Source organism: Aureobasidium melanogenum (assembly GCF_000721775.1).
Source record: "Aureobasidium melanogenum CBS 110374 unplaced genomic scaffold scaffold_6, whole genome shotgun sequence".
In the NCBI taxonomy this organism is placed as follows: Eukaryota; Fungi; Ascomycota; class Dothideomycetes; order Dothideales; family Saccotheciaceae; genus Aureobasidium; species Aureobasidium melanogenum.
The window spans coordinates 636,662-653,182 of NW_024470058.1; the positions used below are offsets into that span (position 1 = coordinate 636,662).

At 50.0% G+C, this 16,521-nt stretch overlaps 7 protein-coding genes across 7 annotated transcripts; 4 read left to right on the forward strand and 3 right to left on the reverse strand.

The window, feature by feature from the left end:
• Positions 1-79: 79 nt before the first annotated feature.
• On the forward strand, positions 80-862 carry M437DRAFT_44619 (uncharacterized protein; the record flags this gene model as incomplete). The annotated part of the gene is made up of 2 exons (XM_041020934.1): positions 80-689; positions 729-862. 2 exons carry the CDS (start codon positions 80-82, stop codon positions 860-862), a joined length of 744 nt encoding a protein of 247 aa, XP_040881321.1.
• Positions 863-1,230: 368 nt separating this feature from the next.
• M437DRAFT_83236 (uncharacterized protein) lies at positions 1,231-2,157 on the reverse strand (the record flags this gene model as incomplete). The annotated part of the gene is made up of 2 exons (XM_041027895.1): positions 1,231-1,374; positions 1,783-2,157. The coding sequence occupies 2 exons, from the start codon at positions 2,155-2,157 to the stop codon at positions 1,231-1,233; spliced, it is 519 nt and encodes a 172-aa protein (XP_040881322.1).
• A 2,233-nt stretch (positions 2,158-4,390) lies between these two features.
• On the forward strand, positions 4,391-7,721 carry M437DRAFT_45288 (uncharacterized protein; the record flags this gene model as incomplete). Its single annotated transcript, XM_041021064.1, has 2 exons — positions 4,391-7,546; positions 7,608-7,721. The coding sequence occupies 2 exons, from the start codon at positions 4,391-4,393 to the stop codon at positions 7,719-7,721; spliced, it is 3,270 nt and encodes a 1,089-aa protein (XP_040881323.1).
• Positions 7,722-10,597: 2,876 nt separating this feature from the next.
• M437DRAFT_74130 (uncharacterized protein) lies at positions 10,598-11,148 on the forward strand (the record flags this gene model as incomplete). Its single annotated transcript, XM_041026179.1, has 2 exons — positions 10,598-10,726; positions 10,789-11,148. The coding sequence occupies 2 exons, from the start codon at positions 10,598-10,600 to the stop codon at positions 11,146-11,148; spliced, it is 489 nt and encodes a 162-aa protein (XP_040881324.1).
• Positions 11,149-11,362: 214 nt separating this feature from the next.
• On the reverse strand, positions 11,363-12,436 carry M437DRAFT_45042 (uncharacterized protein; the record flags this gene model as incomplete). The annotated part of the gene is made up of 1 exon (XM_041021011.1): positions 11,363-12,436. The coding sequence occupies one exon, from the start codon at positions 12,434-12,436 to the stop codon at positions 11,363-11,365; it is 1,074 nt and encodes a 357-aa protein (XP_040881325.1).
• Positions 12,437-12,610: 174 nt separating this feature from the next.
• On the forward strand, positions 12,611-13,944 carry M437DRAFT_64850 (Actin/actin-like protein; the record flags this gene model as incomplete). Its single annotated transcript, XM_041024493.1, has 2 exons — positions 12,611-13,728; positions 13,788-13,944. 2 exons carry the CDS (start codon positions 12,611-12,613, stop codon positions 13,942-13,944), a joined length of 1,275 nt encoding a protein of 424 aa, XP_040881326.1.
• Positions 13,945-14,797: 853 nt separating this feature from the next.
• On the reverse strand, positions 14,798-16,066 carry M437DRAFT_83241 (uncharacterized protein; the record flags this gene model as incomplete). The annotated part of the gene is made up of 1 exon (XM_041027896.1): positions 14,798-16,066. One exon carries the CDS (start codon positions 16,064-16,066, stop codon positions 14,798-14,800), a length of 1,269 nt encoding a protein of 422 aa, XP_040881327.1.
• Between the last annotated feature and the right edge of the window lie 455 nt (positions 16,067-16,521).

A 16,521-nucleotide genomic window follows, 5' to 3' on the forward strand; every position in this document is an offset into this window, starting at 1 on the left:
ACAGAGTCTCGGATAGACAATCTTCTTTCTTGTCATTGCCCTCGTGCCCAGTATTCACAAACAGCAAACACACCAAACCATGGAACAAATTGCAACACGGCATGCCATCCGTCTCGCACAATCCCGGCCCGCGTCCCTCTCTCGTACACTCTACAAACCTACCTCCCAACATATCCGACACCGCAGCAATGACTCCAAAGACGACGACCAAGTGTTTCCACTAACCGGCTACTACGCCGACATCCTCTCCTCGCGCCGCACCCTAAAAGACGAACTGCGCAACACACCCACCAGCAAAACCCAACCGCAAACCCACACAGCACCCTCCCCTCCTCCCGCCGAGTCCCTCCCCAAAACCGACAAAGAGGAAACCCTCCAAAAAGCACGCATAGTATTCGGATCGCGTCTTTCCGGGCCCAGCGAGCGCAAAGACGAGATAGAGGCAAACAGTAAAGAAATCGCAGGCATATCTGTGCCGCCAAAACCTAAAGAACCAGATGGAGACGATTGTTGTATGAGTGGATGTGTAAATTGCGTCTGGGATATCTATCGCGAGGAATTTGAAGAGTGGAGGGCGAAGACTAAGGAAGCGAGGGCGAAGATGGAGGCACAGCGAGCCCAACAACAACAACAACCGCAGAAAGTTGATATTCCTGCTTCGCTGGCAAGTAGTATGGATGATGATGGAGGTGGTAGTGAGGCGCTTTGGACAGAGAGCAGTGACCTAGACGAGGAAGAGTTGGATCCGTTTGCCAATGTACCCGTTGGCATGAGAGAGTTCATGCGTACGGAAAAAATGTTGAAGCAGAAACGTGCGGAGAAGGGTTCGAAAGGTGGATTTATGGATATACGTTCGACTTGATGACCGAGAGGTATCTTGATATATGGAAAGGACACCAAGTCTCTGTAAGAGAAGGTCAGGGATTTGCTCACTATGCGGAACCATCCTCTCCAAGACGAGCTTCACAATATCCTCAACGCTCTGGCCATGAAACTATGCATGCCTAAATCTCGATCAAAGGCCAGCAGTCGCTGTCAAGTTCGCACTCTCAAGGAGTTAGTGCTCGGGAGAGGGAAAATCCCGCAAGATATAGATTTAGATTCCCTCTGGCCTCAGTCTTGCGACAATACAGTGGACGGGTCTTGGAGCTTGAGAGACAGAATAGTCTTCTACATGGGAAGCACCTACAGAAAGAGCTGGTGGGATGACAGCTCACAGCAGTGGTATCTCTAAATCTCAAAAGTACTACGAGGTTTGACAGCACCACAAGTCAAAGAATCTAGTGCGAGGAAGGGAGCAGTCTTGACAAAGCAACAGAAGAACATCGTATCCGGAGAGCCTTGGAGCATAAATGGAGAGTCTTGATACAACAACTGTCTGGTCAGACGTCTCATAAACAGATCTTACATAATACAACACGAGCAGACTTTCCAGTCGTCGCCAAACTTACGCACAACATCCATCCCGACTTCTCTGGACCATTTCTCCTCTCGTACTACAGTGCAAGGCACCGATATATGCCACATAGTACGGAAAGTACAGGGCAAGCCATGCACATCAGTAACTTCTCCCCTCGGAACAAAATGCCATCCGATATTACTCAAGATGCACACAACTTCTTGAAGTAATTCTCTGTTAATCCCTGAGAAAGCTCTGATTCGGCGTTCCATCCCAGATTGGAGTTTCGCGATGGCAGTGTTGTTGATTTCTCTCATCTCGACGTATTCGTTGGGTAATGTTGTGAAGCCGTCTCTCCAATGTGGGTGTGGTTCCAAACGTACATCGACGCTTTTCTGATGGTTGGAGGACATGGTGATTGTGATCTGGACTCTAAAGTAGTGATTCCAAGACGCACTGCAGGTCACCGAGTCGAGGACTTGTAGCAATGCATCTCCCTTCCAGGCAGGCATATTCCTAGGCCAGAGGAAACAGGGCCGTCTCAAGTTGAAGAGAAGCTCGTCAGGCGTGAGGCCACCAGGAATCACAAAATCAGTCGGGTTTTCGTCCGAGTCCTGGACGACTGCTGCTTTCCAGCCTGTGTAGTATCTTTGCGCTTCGACAAAGATCCTCAGTTCGCCTGAAAGGCGTAGGCGATGGCGGACAGTAAGAACCACCTCATCTCGAATCTTGCGCGAAGTCATGAGAAGTGAGAGCATTGCTGAGGCTCTGGATCTGGTGCAGGCTCCGCAGTCGCAAAAGTAATTTAGAGACAGGTTGCCAGAAGAGTCGCGTGAAGAGTCCACAGAACAATACTGAGGTCCGTCATCACAGCAGCCTGTTTCGAAGATCTGAGAACTTCCTTGTACAAGAGAATATAATGTTTTGAATGGATCGTTATCGCCCAGTATAGACTCATAGATCATGCCCCGGAGTATATAACGCAGACCAACTCATCATAGACGACGTTGTGGGTGGTTCTATACAGTATTGTACAACACTAGATTTCGAATACTCTTCGAGAAGGATCGTAATGTGTGACCGAGCTAGCACAACGTATCCGCTTCTTTCTCTTGCAACTCCTTCTCCTCATGGGCAGAAGTGCTAGGTACGGACGTGTGCCATACAGTCCCCGTTTTTGATGTATTCTCAAAGATAGCTGCTCTTTTTCTCTTTCTCGGAAAAGAATGCCAGCTTACGGTGCTCAGGTCGCCGACAATGTCTAGGACCAGCTCGTGACACAGACACTTGGAAGCTCTGACTCTGCGCATGGATTTGGCTTTCAATTTTGCGATGGCAAGTCATTGTTTCAACAAATTCGTCGGCCGCGCGCTTGTAGAATTCCTCTCCTTCGTCAGGGTGTGGATGTAAGCATACGTCGACGCTTATCTGATCACCGAGAACTGTACACATCTTCAAACACGTGCAGGACTCACCTCAGAATACGCTCGTAGGTAAACTTTGAGTTGAACTCGAGGTGCTTTTGGTGCAGGCTTCTTATTCATGCAAGAGGAAGTCGTCCATGAGACCTCTGCTCAATGCATCCAGAGCTTCCATCCAGACTGAGTTTGAAGCAGATATTAGACCATCTCATCACAGGCGACGCTCAAGACTTGAAACCGGTCTTGTGTCTCTCTGGCGAGCATCAACCAACACCAGATGATCAGCTATGAAGTTGTGTGGTTTTCGTCTGATGATAGCGACGTGGACCAAATATACGCATCCACAGCCAAGAAGAGTTGTTGAAGGTCTTCTTGGCTTCTTGGATTCTTGGAAAGGAATGTTCTGTGCTTCCGGCGGTGAAATGAACAGAGCTTACCGCGAGAAGAACAGCCCTGACGGCTAGACGGCGGTGAATGAACAAGATTTCAACCTGGCTGTTGGGCTTGACGTCGATCGGAAAGCGGGCCGACAGTTGTCGATATAGAGCGAGCTTAGATAAGAGCGGACTAACGTATGACAAAGCGTAGACGTTTTGTGACGAGTACCCGTGCAAAGTTGGATGGTGAATTGGAAAAGGAGGCACAATTGCAGGAGTGCTGTAGAGAGCTGCAGGGCTGCGGACCCTCGGAAGGACATGCATGTTATGTGGGGAAGAGCGAGCGTCATTTCACAGATTGTCTTCAGCTGCTCGGAAGAGCTGGGAAAGGACATTCAACGACTTTCGAATGATTTACAGGAAAGACAGCAGTAGGCAAGCAAGGATATTCACAGACAGAGGGTCGGTGTGTGGTACAGTGACATGTTCTGATGGGAGGCCGAGTTTCAAGAGTCGAGCTTTGACATTATCCAAGGACCGAAGAGGCCGTTGGCTTTGTTGTTGGAGACGGCAAATCAGGGATGGCGTGTGTCGTGGACCTTGATGCATGGTCATGGTAAATAGCGACAGGATGGCCGCCTTTTCCTATCTGCAGTTTAAAACGAAGTGCACGCCCAGCTGAAGTGTTGGTGTCGCGTGAGGAGAGCATCCAAGTCACTAACAAGGAGTCATCTGGCACGCACCTAGTCACCCAGCTTCTCCCATACAATTAGCGTTGTTGGGCTCGTAATCAACAGTCCGGCATAATCAAGATTGCTTTTGATGCGCAACTGAACATTCGTCAGCAGCAGCGCTCCACGCGCCATAGTGAAGAATATACGACAGAAATCATGGCACCCAAGGACGAGCAGCATTCGTCACAGGAGTCCAACTGGGGAGAGACATCCCAAAGCTCCCTCACCGCCCTGCAGACATCAACACACAGCCTACGAGATAGCTCCGCCGCCGCTTCTCACCGCCCTCCGTCGCGCGCTGAATCTGCTGTTGCGCCTGACGATACTCGCGCTCAGACGTACAACCAAAACACAAAACCCGATGCATCCAAGAAGAGACTCCAGCCCCTGAACTATGGTAAGGCTCCACCATCTGCCTGCCTGCCCATCATGCCTAGTACCCTGACACGCGCAGGTTCCATGGCTTCGCATACAAGGCCACCTCTCCCCTCGCCTCAACCGTCAACTCGCAGCACCCCCAAGAAACCTTCGCTTGGAAAGCGTACCTCATCAGCCGGCCCCAAGCGTGGTCAAGAGTTCTCGGTCGATGACGATGTGAATGAAGTCGAACAAGACAAGGCCTCGACATCGTCCAGCCATGTTCTGAATCCCAAAGCTTCTACACTCCGTCGCCGACCAACAGCCCAGCCACCACTTCTTGCAAGAGTCGAATCAGACGAACGAGAGGACGACCAACTATCAAGGCCTCAGACAAGAGAAGCACACAGACAGGCTGACTCTGACGACACAGAGACCACACTACATCCCGAGGAAGAGGAGGAAGGCTACATTTCTGCAAAAGACCAGGACGACGAGAACGATGATAACGATGTCGACGACGATGATGCCGACCTAAGTGACGCCGAGAGCTTCACATTGAAGGACAGGCAAGAGGCCATCAACGAGACACATCCTTTCGGTATCCGTATCTGGAAGCCTGCTTTATACAAGAAGAGTCGCTCTGTTCAGGCCACGGCCGAAGGTGACATTCACCAGGCTCCTGGTCACCACGTCAGCTTGGGATTGCTATTTTTCAACCTTCTCTGGACCCTCATATGCGGCTGGTGGCTTGCCTTGCTCTGCGCTGCTGGAGCTCTTATCTGCTTTGCCCTGCGTTTCACGCCAGGCTGCCAGGAGTACGGTTATGTGTTATGGCAATTCGCTGGCTACATCTTCTATCCTTTTGGAAAGTATGTTTTGCTTGAGCATGATGAAGCTTATATGCACGAGGATTCAGGCGAAGGTCGCAGCATTTCTGAGTACGAGCGGTGGCAGACTGGTGACCTTGAGGAGGGTAGATTGTTCTTTGGTCCAACAGACATCAACCGATCCCTGATTGGTCGAAGAAGAGACAGCGTCGAGACCACTCCTGATGAGACTGACAGCTTACTTGGTCGCCCGGGTAGACGCTCCAGTGGAGACAAGCAAGATACAAAGTCGAGACTGTTCGGCCGTGGAAAGTGGACTGTTGGAAGAATCATCTTTTTTGCCGTTTTCTGGGGCTTCATCACTCCGTCGCTTTGGCTTATCTCTGCTCTCTGTTGGTTCCTCGTCTTCACGATTCCCATGGGTAAGGTCACGCTCCTCCTGCACCATCACTTGAGAAGACACCCACTGGCTCTATCTTTCCACTCCGACACTCATGACGCCAGCCGTGGACCTAACCAAGCTCCTTCAAGCGTCCTCCTCTGTACTTACCGTGCTGTTGGTAGCAGATACTGGAAGTATACCATTGACGGCACTAACATCTTCCTCATCAACTTGTTGAGCATGGTTGCCTTTGCCATCTTCGACTTCTACGTTCTGAGGGAGTATCTGGAGCTCGACATGTTCATCGCCTCATCTGGTTTCATCTTCATCCTCGGTCTGTTCTCTATCATCCCTTTGGCATACTTCATCGGTCAGGCTGTTGCTTCCATTTCTGCACAATCGTCCATGGGTGTAGGCGCTACCATCAACGCCTTCTTCTCCACCGTCGTCGAAGTGTTCCTGTACTGCGTTGCTCTTAACCAAGGTAAGGCTCAGCTGGTTGAAGGCAGTGTCATTGGTAGTATCTTTGCCGGTATCCTCTTCCTTCCGGGCATCTCGATGTGCTTTGGTGCCATCAAACGCAAGACTCAACGATTCAACGTCAGATCTGCAGGTGTTACATCGACAATGTTGCTCTTTGCAGTCATTGGCTCCTTTGGTCCAACCCTGTTTTATCAGAACTATGGTAGCCACGAACTTGTCTGCCACCAGTGCGTCAGAGGAGATGACGCCAAGGGAGACAGAGATTGTAGACGCTGCTACTTTAATCAGGTCCCTGCCATCAACGATCGTTTCTTCCTCGAAGCTGTGCGCCCCTACATCTGGTTCTGCGCTTTCTTCCTGTTCTTGTCATACATCATTGGTCTCCTCTTCACTCTGCGTACCCATGCAGCAGTCATCTGGAACAACGAACTTGACGAGAAGAAGCTGGAAAAGATGGAGCACCAAGCATTGCACATTGAGGCTCGTCATGGCAGTATCCCTGAGACCATTGTTGCCAACCCTCATGCACACATGAGCCGTAACAGCACTATGGGCACAATCGGCACTCTGCCTCGTGGAAACATTCAAGAATCGCAACTGTACAAGCGCATTCTCGGTCAATCGCTGAAACAGGCCGGCTTTGGCAGTACTGCCCCTAGTGAGCAGCACTCTCCTGACAAGTCTACAGCTCCTTTTGGTGGCCCGACACACCTTGTACCTCCCAAGTCCAGCGAAGAAGACGGCGATAGGATCCAACAGCATAAGCTACGAATCCCTGGTCTCTCTGCGGAAGACAACACTGCTTTGGTACGTCAAGTTGCAGAGATGGCAGCAACTGCAGCGACCGTGGCTGCCCGTGATGCGACTCGCGCTCCTCGCAAGGCATCACAGATGGCAAGCACCAGCGCTGGCAGTGTAAAGCACCACGGCTCCATCTCGTCATCGGCCGGTCATTCAGCCTCAGCAACTAAGAGTGGTGCCATGCCCGAGGATGCTGGGGAAGTTCATGGAGAGGTCCACGAGGCTCCAGCTCATGAATCGGGTGGTCACGATGCACCTAACTGGAGCCGCACAAAGAGTGCGGTGATCCTGTTGACTGCCACTGTCGCATATGCCGTCATTGCCGAAATTCTGGTAGACACAGTTGACAGTGTTCTCGAACACATTGACATTGACGAAAAGTTCCTCGGTATCACTCTTTTCGCGCTCGTGCCAAACACGACCGAATTCCTGAACGCCATCTCCTTCGCCATGAACGGAAACATTGCATTGTCGATGGAGATTGGTTCAGCTTACGCACTCCAAGTAATGCTTCTGCAGGTCCCTGCTTTGGTCTTCTACTCTGGTATATGGGCACAATGGATGGAACCAGCCCATGTTGCTGATCACACCTTCAACTTGATCTTCCCTCAATGGGATATGGTGACCATTATCCTCGGCGTCTTCCTAATGGGCTGGGTTGTTGGCGAAGGCAAGAGCAACTACTTCAAGGGTTCTATTCTGATCCTCGCCTACCTGACCATCATCATTGGCTTCTGGTTCTCGAGCTGGAGCAGCGACGAGGTATGTTCTTTCTTCCCCGTTCATTTCTTTCTGCATCGTACTAACCATCATGTGTGAACAGGGAGGCATTAATCGCTTCATGGGCATCGACCGCTTCGATACACTCGCCTTGCCAACCAACGTACAGACTTTCAACACGATTGGAAAGTCTACACGAGGGCAGGCCTTCGGTTGAAAAGAGACCCTCTAACTCTACTTGACTGTATTAATGTGTGAAAGACAAATTTGAGCATGAGATCGGCGTTTACTGGTTTGGTACTTTTTGGACACCGATTGGTGTGGAATGCTTGCAAGGACTTTGCCTATACTCAAAGAGGATATAATTAATATATAACGCTATGAAGATTTGCCTTTGTGTATGTTTGATAAGAAGCCCCGTACTCGAATTAGAGCTGTGATGACCAGCAAAGGGATGAGGTCAAGTACTTGTTTTTGAGATTCTCAAACAGCCCTTGATCTGTTTTCTGACGGCATCGACACGACACCACATTTTGACATGAGTAAGATTTAGTCCTGGAGTGACAGCCCCATACCATCGACGAAAGATGGTAATGCTACCCTGTGCAGGATCCCATGGTGCGCCCCCAACCCTTCCCCATCCAACCATTGAAAGTTCTTGAAGAAAAGTGTTCGTTCAACTCCCAGCCCCTCTTTAGAATTTCTTATCCTGTGGTAGGTGTGACAGCAGACTTTGCTTGCTTCTCGCATCAAACACAGAACCAGATTTATGCTGCAGAAGTCGGAGTCTGCCGGCCTGGCTTCGAATTTAGATTTTAGCTTTTGGATGACGGGATTTTTTTTAGGTGTCCGTCATCGATGAGTGGATGTTCTACGCTTTCGAAATCTTCATGAGGATCCCAGATAGTACCTAGGCTCCACGGCCACAATATAAACACTCTTTCTTTCTGCGGGAAGTGATGCCGAGTGCAAGGTCTGCATAGGGTCCAACAACGATATGCCCAGTTAAAAAGCGCTGAAGTAGGCACACAGGCAGTTCAAGTAGTGTCAATTCTAGCGGAGTATGATACCAATTGGCCGGGCGAAGTTTTGTAGGTAGCGCCTTCAGTAGAGCCTATCGTGATACCAGTTTTGTCGAATTACTTTAATCCTCATCGATGGACACTTTCGTGTTCAGGATGATGAGTTGTCAAGTCCTTCTCGGGAACATACAGATATAGACTGTAGCGTGTCTCATTGTTGTGTGCTCGCTGAACGCAAAATGGAAGGTATGGTCGAGATGACCTGTCGTCCGCTTGCCGAGGAAGACTCGCAAGTCGTGTCATAATAATGGCCATGACCGTCTGCATAATTGCAATTTGATGGTCCGAAAGAGACATGACCGTGATAGAAGGGTCCATGACGGTGTTCAACAATGCAAGGCACCGACGTGTAAGTCCAGACGACAGCAAAACACCCCTCAAAAGTCCAGAGTCCTAGCAAGAAGCAGAGGAGGCAAGCCTCCTCCAAAGATCAACACCCTGCTTCCTAGAGCTCAAATTGAGGCTCGCTCATCCCTCAGGCCTTGAGATTAAGATCATTGCTCTACGAGTCAAGGCGCATCGAAGTATAGACAGCCCCATCCGTCCATCCATCCATCCCTAGGTCTTTCAGCACCGGACATCTGTCCGCACTGACCCGTAAAGCGTATTGAAAGAGAGATCCACAGACTAGCAAGCCGCTTAAACAGCACAAACAAGAGTCATGAACCTAAACCAACTAAACCAATCTGGACCTTGTGGTAGTTGTGCAGTGGGCTCTCCGCGGGTGGCTGCTCTTAAGGCTCAAGCAGCAACGTTGGAAAACCAGCCACGAAAGAGACACCTTTGCACTTTTTGCCGACAAGACCCTCTTGCTTTCGCGTAGAAAAAAGCATGGCGACGGCAAAATGATTTAGCTGCCCAAACGGCGAAGAAAAAGAGGTTTGACCATTCCATTTCCAGAACTGTTTGCTTTGTTAATTGACCCGTCGGTTGACCGTCGAGTATTCTACTGCCGGAAGATGCTCTCCCCAGAGTGAGTTGCTGATCAAATAAAGTAAAAAGAGATAAGTTGTTCGATAAATGAAGCTGGGCTTCGGGCCGCTCCAGAGTCGAGGGGGGGTTGAGTGAAGTTGCGTATTGGAAGCTTTTGATATACGAATTGCGAACAAGCTAAACGCAGCTAAAAAGAGTGAGCCGCAGAGGCGAAAGATCAAATGACATGTCGATAACAGAGTCAGAAAAAGTCTGGAGGTCAAGTTAACTTTGTATGAAGCACGGGGGGAAATGTCGATCATGTTTTGAGCGCAAAGGCTGGACGCTCAGCAGAAACAAGAATAGTGTTTGCTGCTCTCACCCCCAAAACAGACAAGAAAGAAAGCACAGTCACCACCTTGAATATCCCAGACTATCGAGTTCTATCCAAAGCTGGATCCAAAGTTTCTTGAAATTTGAGCAACGATCACTTTTCACTAGCCAGAAAAAAGATCTACCCATCCCCAATATTCAACGTCTCTAATCGCTTGCAGGAAGCAAGGTAAGAGATAGATTGTAAAGTTGATAGAAAATAGGCAGAGCGAAACAAACCCAGTCAAGTGTTGGACCCAATGCAAGGGACCAGCTTTTGGGAGTCAACTGAAGCCGGGGGATGGAATGCAATGGCGTTTGAAGCTAAAAAAGGCAATTCACGACTCATGGGTCAAAGCAAGTGCTGTTTCAAAAGACGGATCTAAAATCACAAGTTACAACAACAGCCGGAAGGAGAAAGTATCACTGATTTGCAGGTGGAGAACCAGCGGATTGAGAATTGTTGGCTCGAGTCTCACGAGTCACAAGAAAAGCATGGCAAAGGAGGAGAAATGGCAAAGGCACAGACGCGGGAGTGGTGGTTGAGGTTCCACGACAGGATATAATAGTCAGACTGCCATCGCATTGCTCTTGCTCTTTGATTGATTCAGACCTTCGCAACTTCAAGCTTACACTCCTTTTACAACCACAGACCCAACTTTGATACACTCTCTATAATTCTCTTCTTCTAAACTCATCAACCAACTACACACAACACACCGCCATCATGCAGCTTCGTGTCTACACTTCTCTTGCCCTCTTCGCCGCCACTGCCATGGCTGCCTCGGCCTCTAGCTCTGCTGCTGCCGCCACCTCTACTTCCACCGATCTTACTGCTGGTGTTCCCACATGCGGTGTATGTTCCAACTCTTCCCTCGATGAGACACGGGCCAACAAACTGACAACTTTGCTGAACAGCTCCCCTGCATTTCATCCGCTGTTCAATCATCGGGCTGCTCTGCCAGCGACCCCGTCTGCCTCTGCACAACCGGCTCCAAGGCCTTCCTCGCCGCCGGAACCCAATGCCTTCTCCAGAACTCCGACTGCTCTGCCCAAGACCTCCAGAGCATTCAGAGCCTTGCCAAGTCGCGTTGCGCTACTCTTCTCGCCAGCACTGGTGGTTCTGCCGACGTCTCGGCTTCTGCTGCCATGGCTTCATCCACTGTTTCTGGCTCTGCTTCCAAGGCTAGTGCTTCGGCTGCAGCAACTGGTGGTGCTGTCCAGGTTGGTGCCAGCATCATGGCCATTGGCGCCGGTGCTCTTGCCTTCATCCTGTAAGCGGATGCTTAAAAGGACACAAAATGTGGTGGTAGTTGTGAAGTGGGAAAAACAGAACACGCAGATGTTCTGAGGAGAAGTTGTGTGTTGCATGAGATGGCCTCTTTTAACGATACCCCAAGTGGTTTTTGTAGCATCATTTTTATATCTTTCTAAAGCGGTGGGACTTTTTTGCATTCTTCGGGGGAATTATTACAGTACTTCTTTGTTTCTTTTATCTGACGACAGAAGTCCACTTTGTGACCCATGCTGTGAATTCGTCGTCTTTGTCGTTCCAGTCTGTCTTTAGGAGGTCGGCTGCTGAACATGCATTGTCAATACATGTGTTGAGGATTGTATCGACTTGATCAGCATCGAGTTCGTAGAAGGCGTTTGCGAGATCATCAACAGATTCGGGTAGTTCCTTGAGCAGGTGCATGAGTTTGTCCAGAGTCAGAATGTTAACCTTCTTCGAAGCGACGTCTGGTGTAAAAGTCTTGAGTCTGCGTTTGGTGATGGCAGCATAGAGGAATTGTATCTTTTTGAGTTTGTCGGCAGCAGTTTGCAGACGTTCTTTCAGGTCCAGACGGTCTTTTGGTAGTTTGTTGGCAGCAGAGAACATGTCGTCGAATTCGTCTTGATCGTCTCTTTCGTGTTGATCTTCGCTTGTGGAGTCTGCATCGTCCTCGTCGTCATCGTCCTCTTCATCATCGTCGTCTCCATCACCTTCTTCCCACTCTTTGAGTTCTTCGATAGCGTCGTTGATGGTATCCCGTAATTCCTGAGCCTTGAGAACAGCCAAACCAGCAATCCCAGTCTTTTCCAGCAGGATCAGAGCATCACAGGCTTCCCACAGCACACCAGTAGAAGCAAGAGTGCTCTTTGAATGGTTGGACTCGTTCTCCTCTCTTGCAACATCGAGGACTTCCTCGAGGAAAGAGACCATCTCGCGCATGACTGTACGGACTTTGGCAACGACTTGGTGGTGTAGGAAGACACCCCAGATATCAGGACGACAGAGTTCGACGGCGGACATCATGGCGGGAAGACAGGTTTGAGTGGCATCACGAAGGACAGAATTGACAGCGGTAGGAGTGAAGGGCTTGTTGATCAGGAGCAGAGCGAGCTTTGTCGTGTGAGCCTTGAGCAAGGTGGCACTGTCGCGAAGCACATGCAGTGGGTTTGGAGGGTTGGGTGGGAGTTGAGTTGACGAGTCGATAGAAGCGTTTGGAGCGAGAGTGGCGAGGTACTGAGCGACCAGAGCACGCTGCGTCTGAGCAAGATCTATGAGTGTTTGCGAGGCAGCCATGGCGGGAGTGTGTGTTGAGGTGTGAGGAATGCGACAAAGGTTTAACAATTTCTCGATAAAAGTCGCCAAGAATGATCAAGTTGATGTCAAAAGCTTCGGGAGTGTTTGCGGTCACCGCTCGCCGCGGTCTCGTCACGGATACATAGCACAAACATGCATGAAGACTCTCTCTAAATGTCGCAAACCCTCGTCGTCGACGTCGGCGCCTGGTCTCTCAAAGCTGGATACGCTTCCTCCGACACGTGCCATGTCGCTCCCAACTGCATTGCCAAATCTCGCGACAACAAGACGTATGTCGGCTCGCAACTGTCGCAATGCACCGACTACGGTGACATGACCTTTCGTCGCCCTGTTCAGAAGGGTTACATAGTCAACTGGCCTGCCGAAGTCGCCGTCCTGGATAACGAGCTGCAACAACTTCAGTGCGATACTTCGGATACGAACTTGATCATCACCGAGCAACCAAATGCGCCCTTACAGCTCACCCAGAATCTGGACCAGATGGTCTTTGAGCACTTCGACTTTGCTGCTGTGTATCGAACCATTGGCTCTTCATTGAATGCCTACACCGACACCCGATCCCTGTTCGGCGACCCTCCTCTTGCAGATCCATCAACCATCCAGCCAGCAGACGCTCTCCTCGTAGTCGACAGCGGCCACAGCCACACAACAGTCACTCCCCTACTAGCCGGTCGTCCCATCCACCCAGCCGTGCGCCGTCTCGACGTCGGAGGAAAACACCTCAACAACTACCTCGCCGAACTAATCTCATTACGCCATTTCTCGCTCATGGACGAACCCCACATCGTCTCTCAAATAAAAGAAGACGCCTGCTACCTATCCCAAGACTTTTGCGCCGAGCTCGAAGCCGCAAGAAAGAAGGACCCTAGTATTGTAGTCAATTACGTGCTTCCCGACTACGAACGCTATCATCGCGGGTTTGTTCGTCCTCACGATGCATCCCACAAAGCAAAACTCGAACGCTTGGGAGTACGACAACCAGACGACCCCCTAGGTGCTCGCGAAGAAGTCTTCCCGCTAGCAAACGAACGTTTCGTGGTCCCAGAAATGTTGTTTACGCCTTCAGATATCGCAATGCCACAATCTGGGATTGCAGAAACTATACTCCAGAGTCTACAATGCTTGCCAGAATTGCTATGGCAGCCTATGCTCGCAAACATCCTGCTCGTGGGTGGAAACACACTAATCCCTGGGTTTGTGGAAAGAGTGGAGAAAGGGGTGATGATGTTGGCTCCTGAAGATATGTTGGTTCGTGTACGGAGAGCTGAAGAGTATGTTTTGTTACCCTGTCACAATTCTCTGCATTGCAGTACTGACATGATATCAACAGTCCGATTACATCAACCTGGCAAGGAGGCTGTCGTATGGCAAACGACCAAGACCTCCTCAAGAACGTCTTGATCACCAGACAAGAGTACCAAGAACACGGTCCCAATTGGGTGACTAGACAGTTCGCAACCAAAAGACCGACAAATGCAAAGGAATAAATGACTTATCATGATAAGCCTAAGGAGTCTGTCTCAAAGGAATATGAAATCAGAAAAGAAATGATCTATATGACTTGTTATTCTTGCGTTTCCTAAAAGTTCCCACCGGTGTTCTTTTTTTCTCCCTGACAAGAGATTGAGACTATTCATGTTTGACTATTGTGGAAAGCGTGACTTTTCTGCCATGGACAATACTTCAGGACTTGAGATTGTCTCAATAGCTTTCTCACACACAAAATTGACAAAGAAAATTGCAAAGTAGCCACACCAGATTGTACGCAGATGCATACCTTTCCACAGTCATTCACGTTAGTCAAAACAGAACAGGAATCACAACAGCACATTGACAGTAATGGCACAAAAAGCAATGTAGGAATAGCCACGGAATTTGTCAGTTTTGAAAGAGCCTGTCTCCCTTGATTTCGAACTGCACAGAGAAAAGAAAGGATAGATAATCATGACCAACGCCTGAACCCTCGTCCTCCCATAAAAATTGAATAAGCACCACCAAGCGCCTTCGCCAATGCCAATGGAAACAAAATAAATGCTGGAGAGTGAACAGAATATCCCAGGAAGAAACAATGGACAAAGCAACAAGAAGAAATGAGTGTACAACCGCCCTGGGGATAAGAATACATGATAGACATGCTGTTCCCACAGAAATCTCCTCAGAGCAACGAAGAGCATACGAAAAGAGTGACCTGTGAAAGGTATGTGACGAAAGAAAGAAAGAAAGAAAAAGGCCTCATTAGGCACGACCAAACCAAGGAGACCTCTGTCCTTGTCTGCGGCCAGAGATAAACATTCCCAGCCACTGACGCTCAGTGGTACGGTCCGGAGAATCATAACGCCTCTAGCGTCCAAAGTGGGCAAACAGCTCTCCCATGTCCGAGTCGCCAAACGAAGTGTCAATTCTAGTGAGCTCCGGCAGCGTCGGTGGGGGCGAGAAGGTTTCTCTTGTGGGAGGAGCGTATGGAGTTCGGTGTTGAGATGACGATCGACTGACTCTGCTCTGCGAACTGAATGTTCTGTGAGAAGCAGGTCTTTGTACTTGCGAGGGCTGAGAGTATTGCGAGGATTCTGTTTGGGTCTTGGACATGGGTGACAATGGAGGTAGGACAGGAGGTTGCTGTGTGGTTTGTGTGGTTTGCATAGTGTAGACGCTGGCCGATCTTTCGCTTGGAGAGTCGCTCTTGATGGTTTGTGTGTGCTCGGTGGTGGGATGGACGATCTCGGGCTCGTCTAGCATCATGGCATCAGGGCCTTGGGGTGTGTCGTAATCATCTGCGATGGCAGAGTCGTTGTTGTTGGAGTTGAAAGTGAAAAGACCACTCTTTCTGCGGAACCACGAGTTGCTCTTCTTCTTTCTAAGAGGAGGCTGAAGATGGTCTTGGCCGGGCTTAACGATGACAAAGTCCTCTTCTGCAGCACGCTTGACGCCTCTAGAACTGGTTGTGCTGTCAGAGGCCGGACGGTCGGATGAGGCGGTTTGTGGAGGGTTTTGTGAAGAAGGGGTAGAGACGAGAGATGTGCGTGAGTTGCTAAAGCTGCTCTTCAGGTTGGACAAGGAGAAGAGCTTTTGCATGCTGATGGATCGACGACGGCCATTGTTGGTGGGGCCCTTGGGGACAGGCAATTGGGAGCCGAAACTGTCGTGGCGGTGGTTGTCGTGGTGGGACATGGCGTCGATGTTGGCGAGGTCGAGCTTGGACGACGTGTCTTGGTTGTTCAGCTGGTATGCCAATGGTAGATGATGCAATTGAGAGGAACTGCCGGCAAAAGAATTCGTGTCTTGTCGGTGCAAGGAGTCAATCGAGGGTGAGGCAGACTTTGACAAGTCGGGCGTGGAGAAATTGCTCGGATGCTTCCTCGGGAACGAGTTGAAGTTGCTAGGCGACCCAAACGGCAGCGACGATGTACTTGTAGATACGTTCCTGCTGTGCTTAGCAGATTCGTTGCTAACCGGCTCGCTGCTGCTGCTAGACCCTCCAAACGACTCGACCGGTGTTGGTGGATGCGAAGACAGTGGGCTTGGTCTGGACGGCAACTGCTGACCTCGCCCTGAAGTCGCAATAATGCCCAATGATGGCACTCTTTGCCTGTGCTGAGAAAGCTGCGACATGGTCAAACCCCTTGACTCTTTCGATAGCTCCGACCTCTTGAAAAGGTCGCCGTGCGCTATCTGTCTTGTCCGACTCGCTACTGTGCTGATGAGAGCGTGGGGTCCTCACCATATATTAATCCTTGCCGACGGATTAACAAAAGTGGCCCCTTTCGTATTTTTGGCTTCGCCGAGATCCTTCTATGCCTGCACGCCTGAACTATCCTCCACGTTTCACTCCTGGCTTAGGGAGCACATGGACTGACAAACTGACAAGAACAACGATAACAACAACGACCATACAACAAGCTATGCAAGACTAATGTCATCCGGCGCAAAGACCATCATGGCCCTAGTCTCGCCCATCACCCCTGCGTGCCCTGCTTTCCCTGATTTACCGTTTCACCTCATGCATACAACCAACAAGTACTTGTACCTTCTCCACATGTCTGTGCACCGTTTCAGGCCCGTGTGAA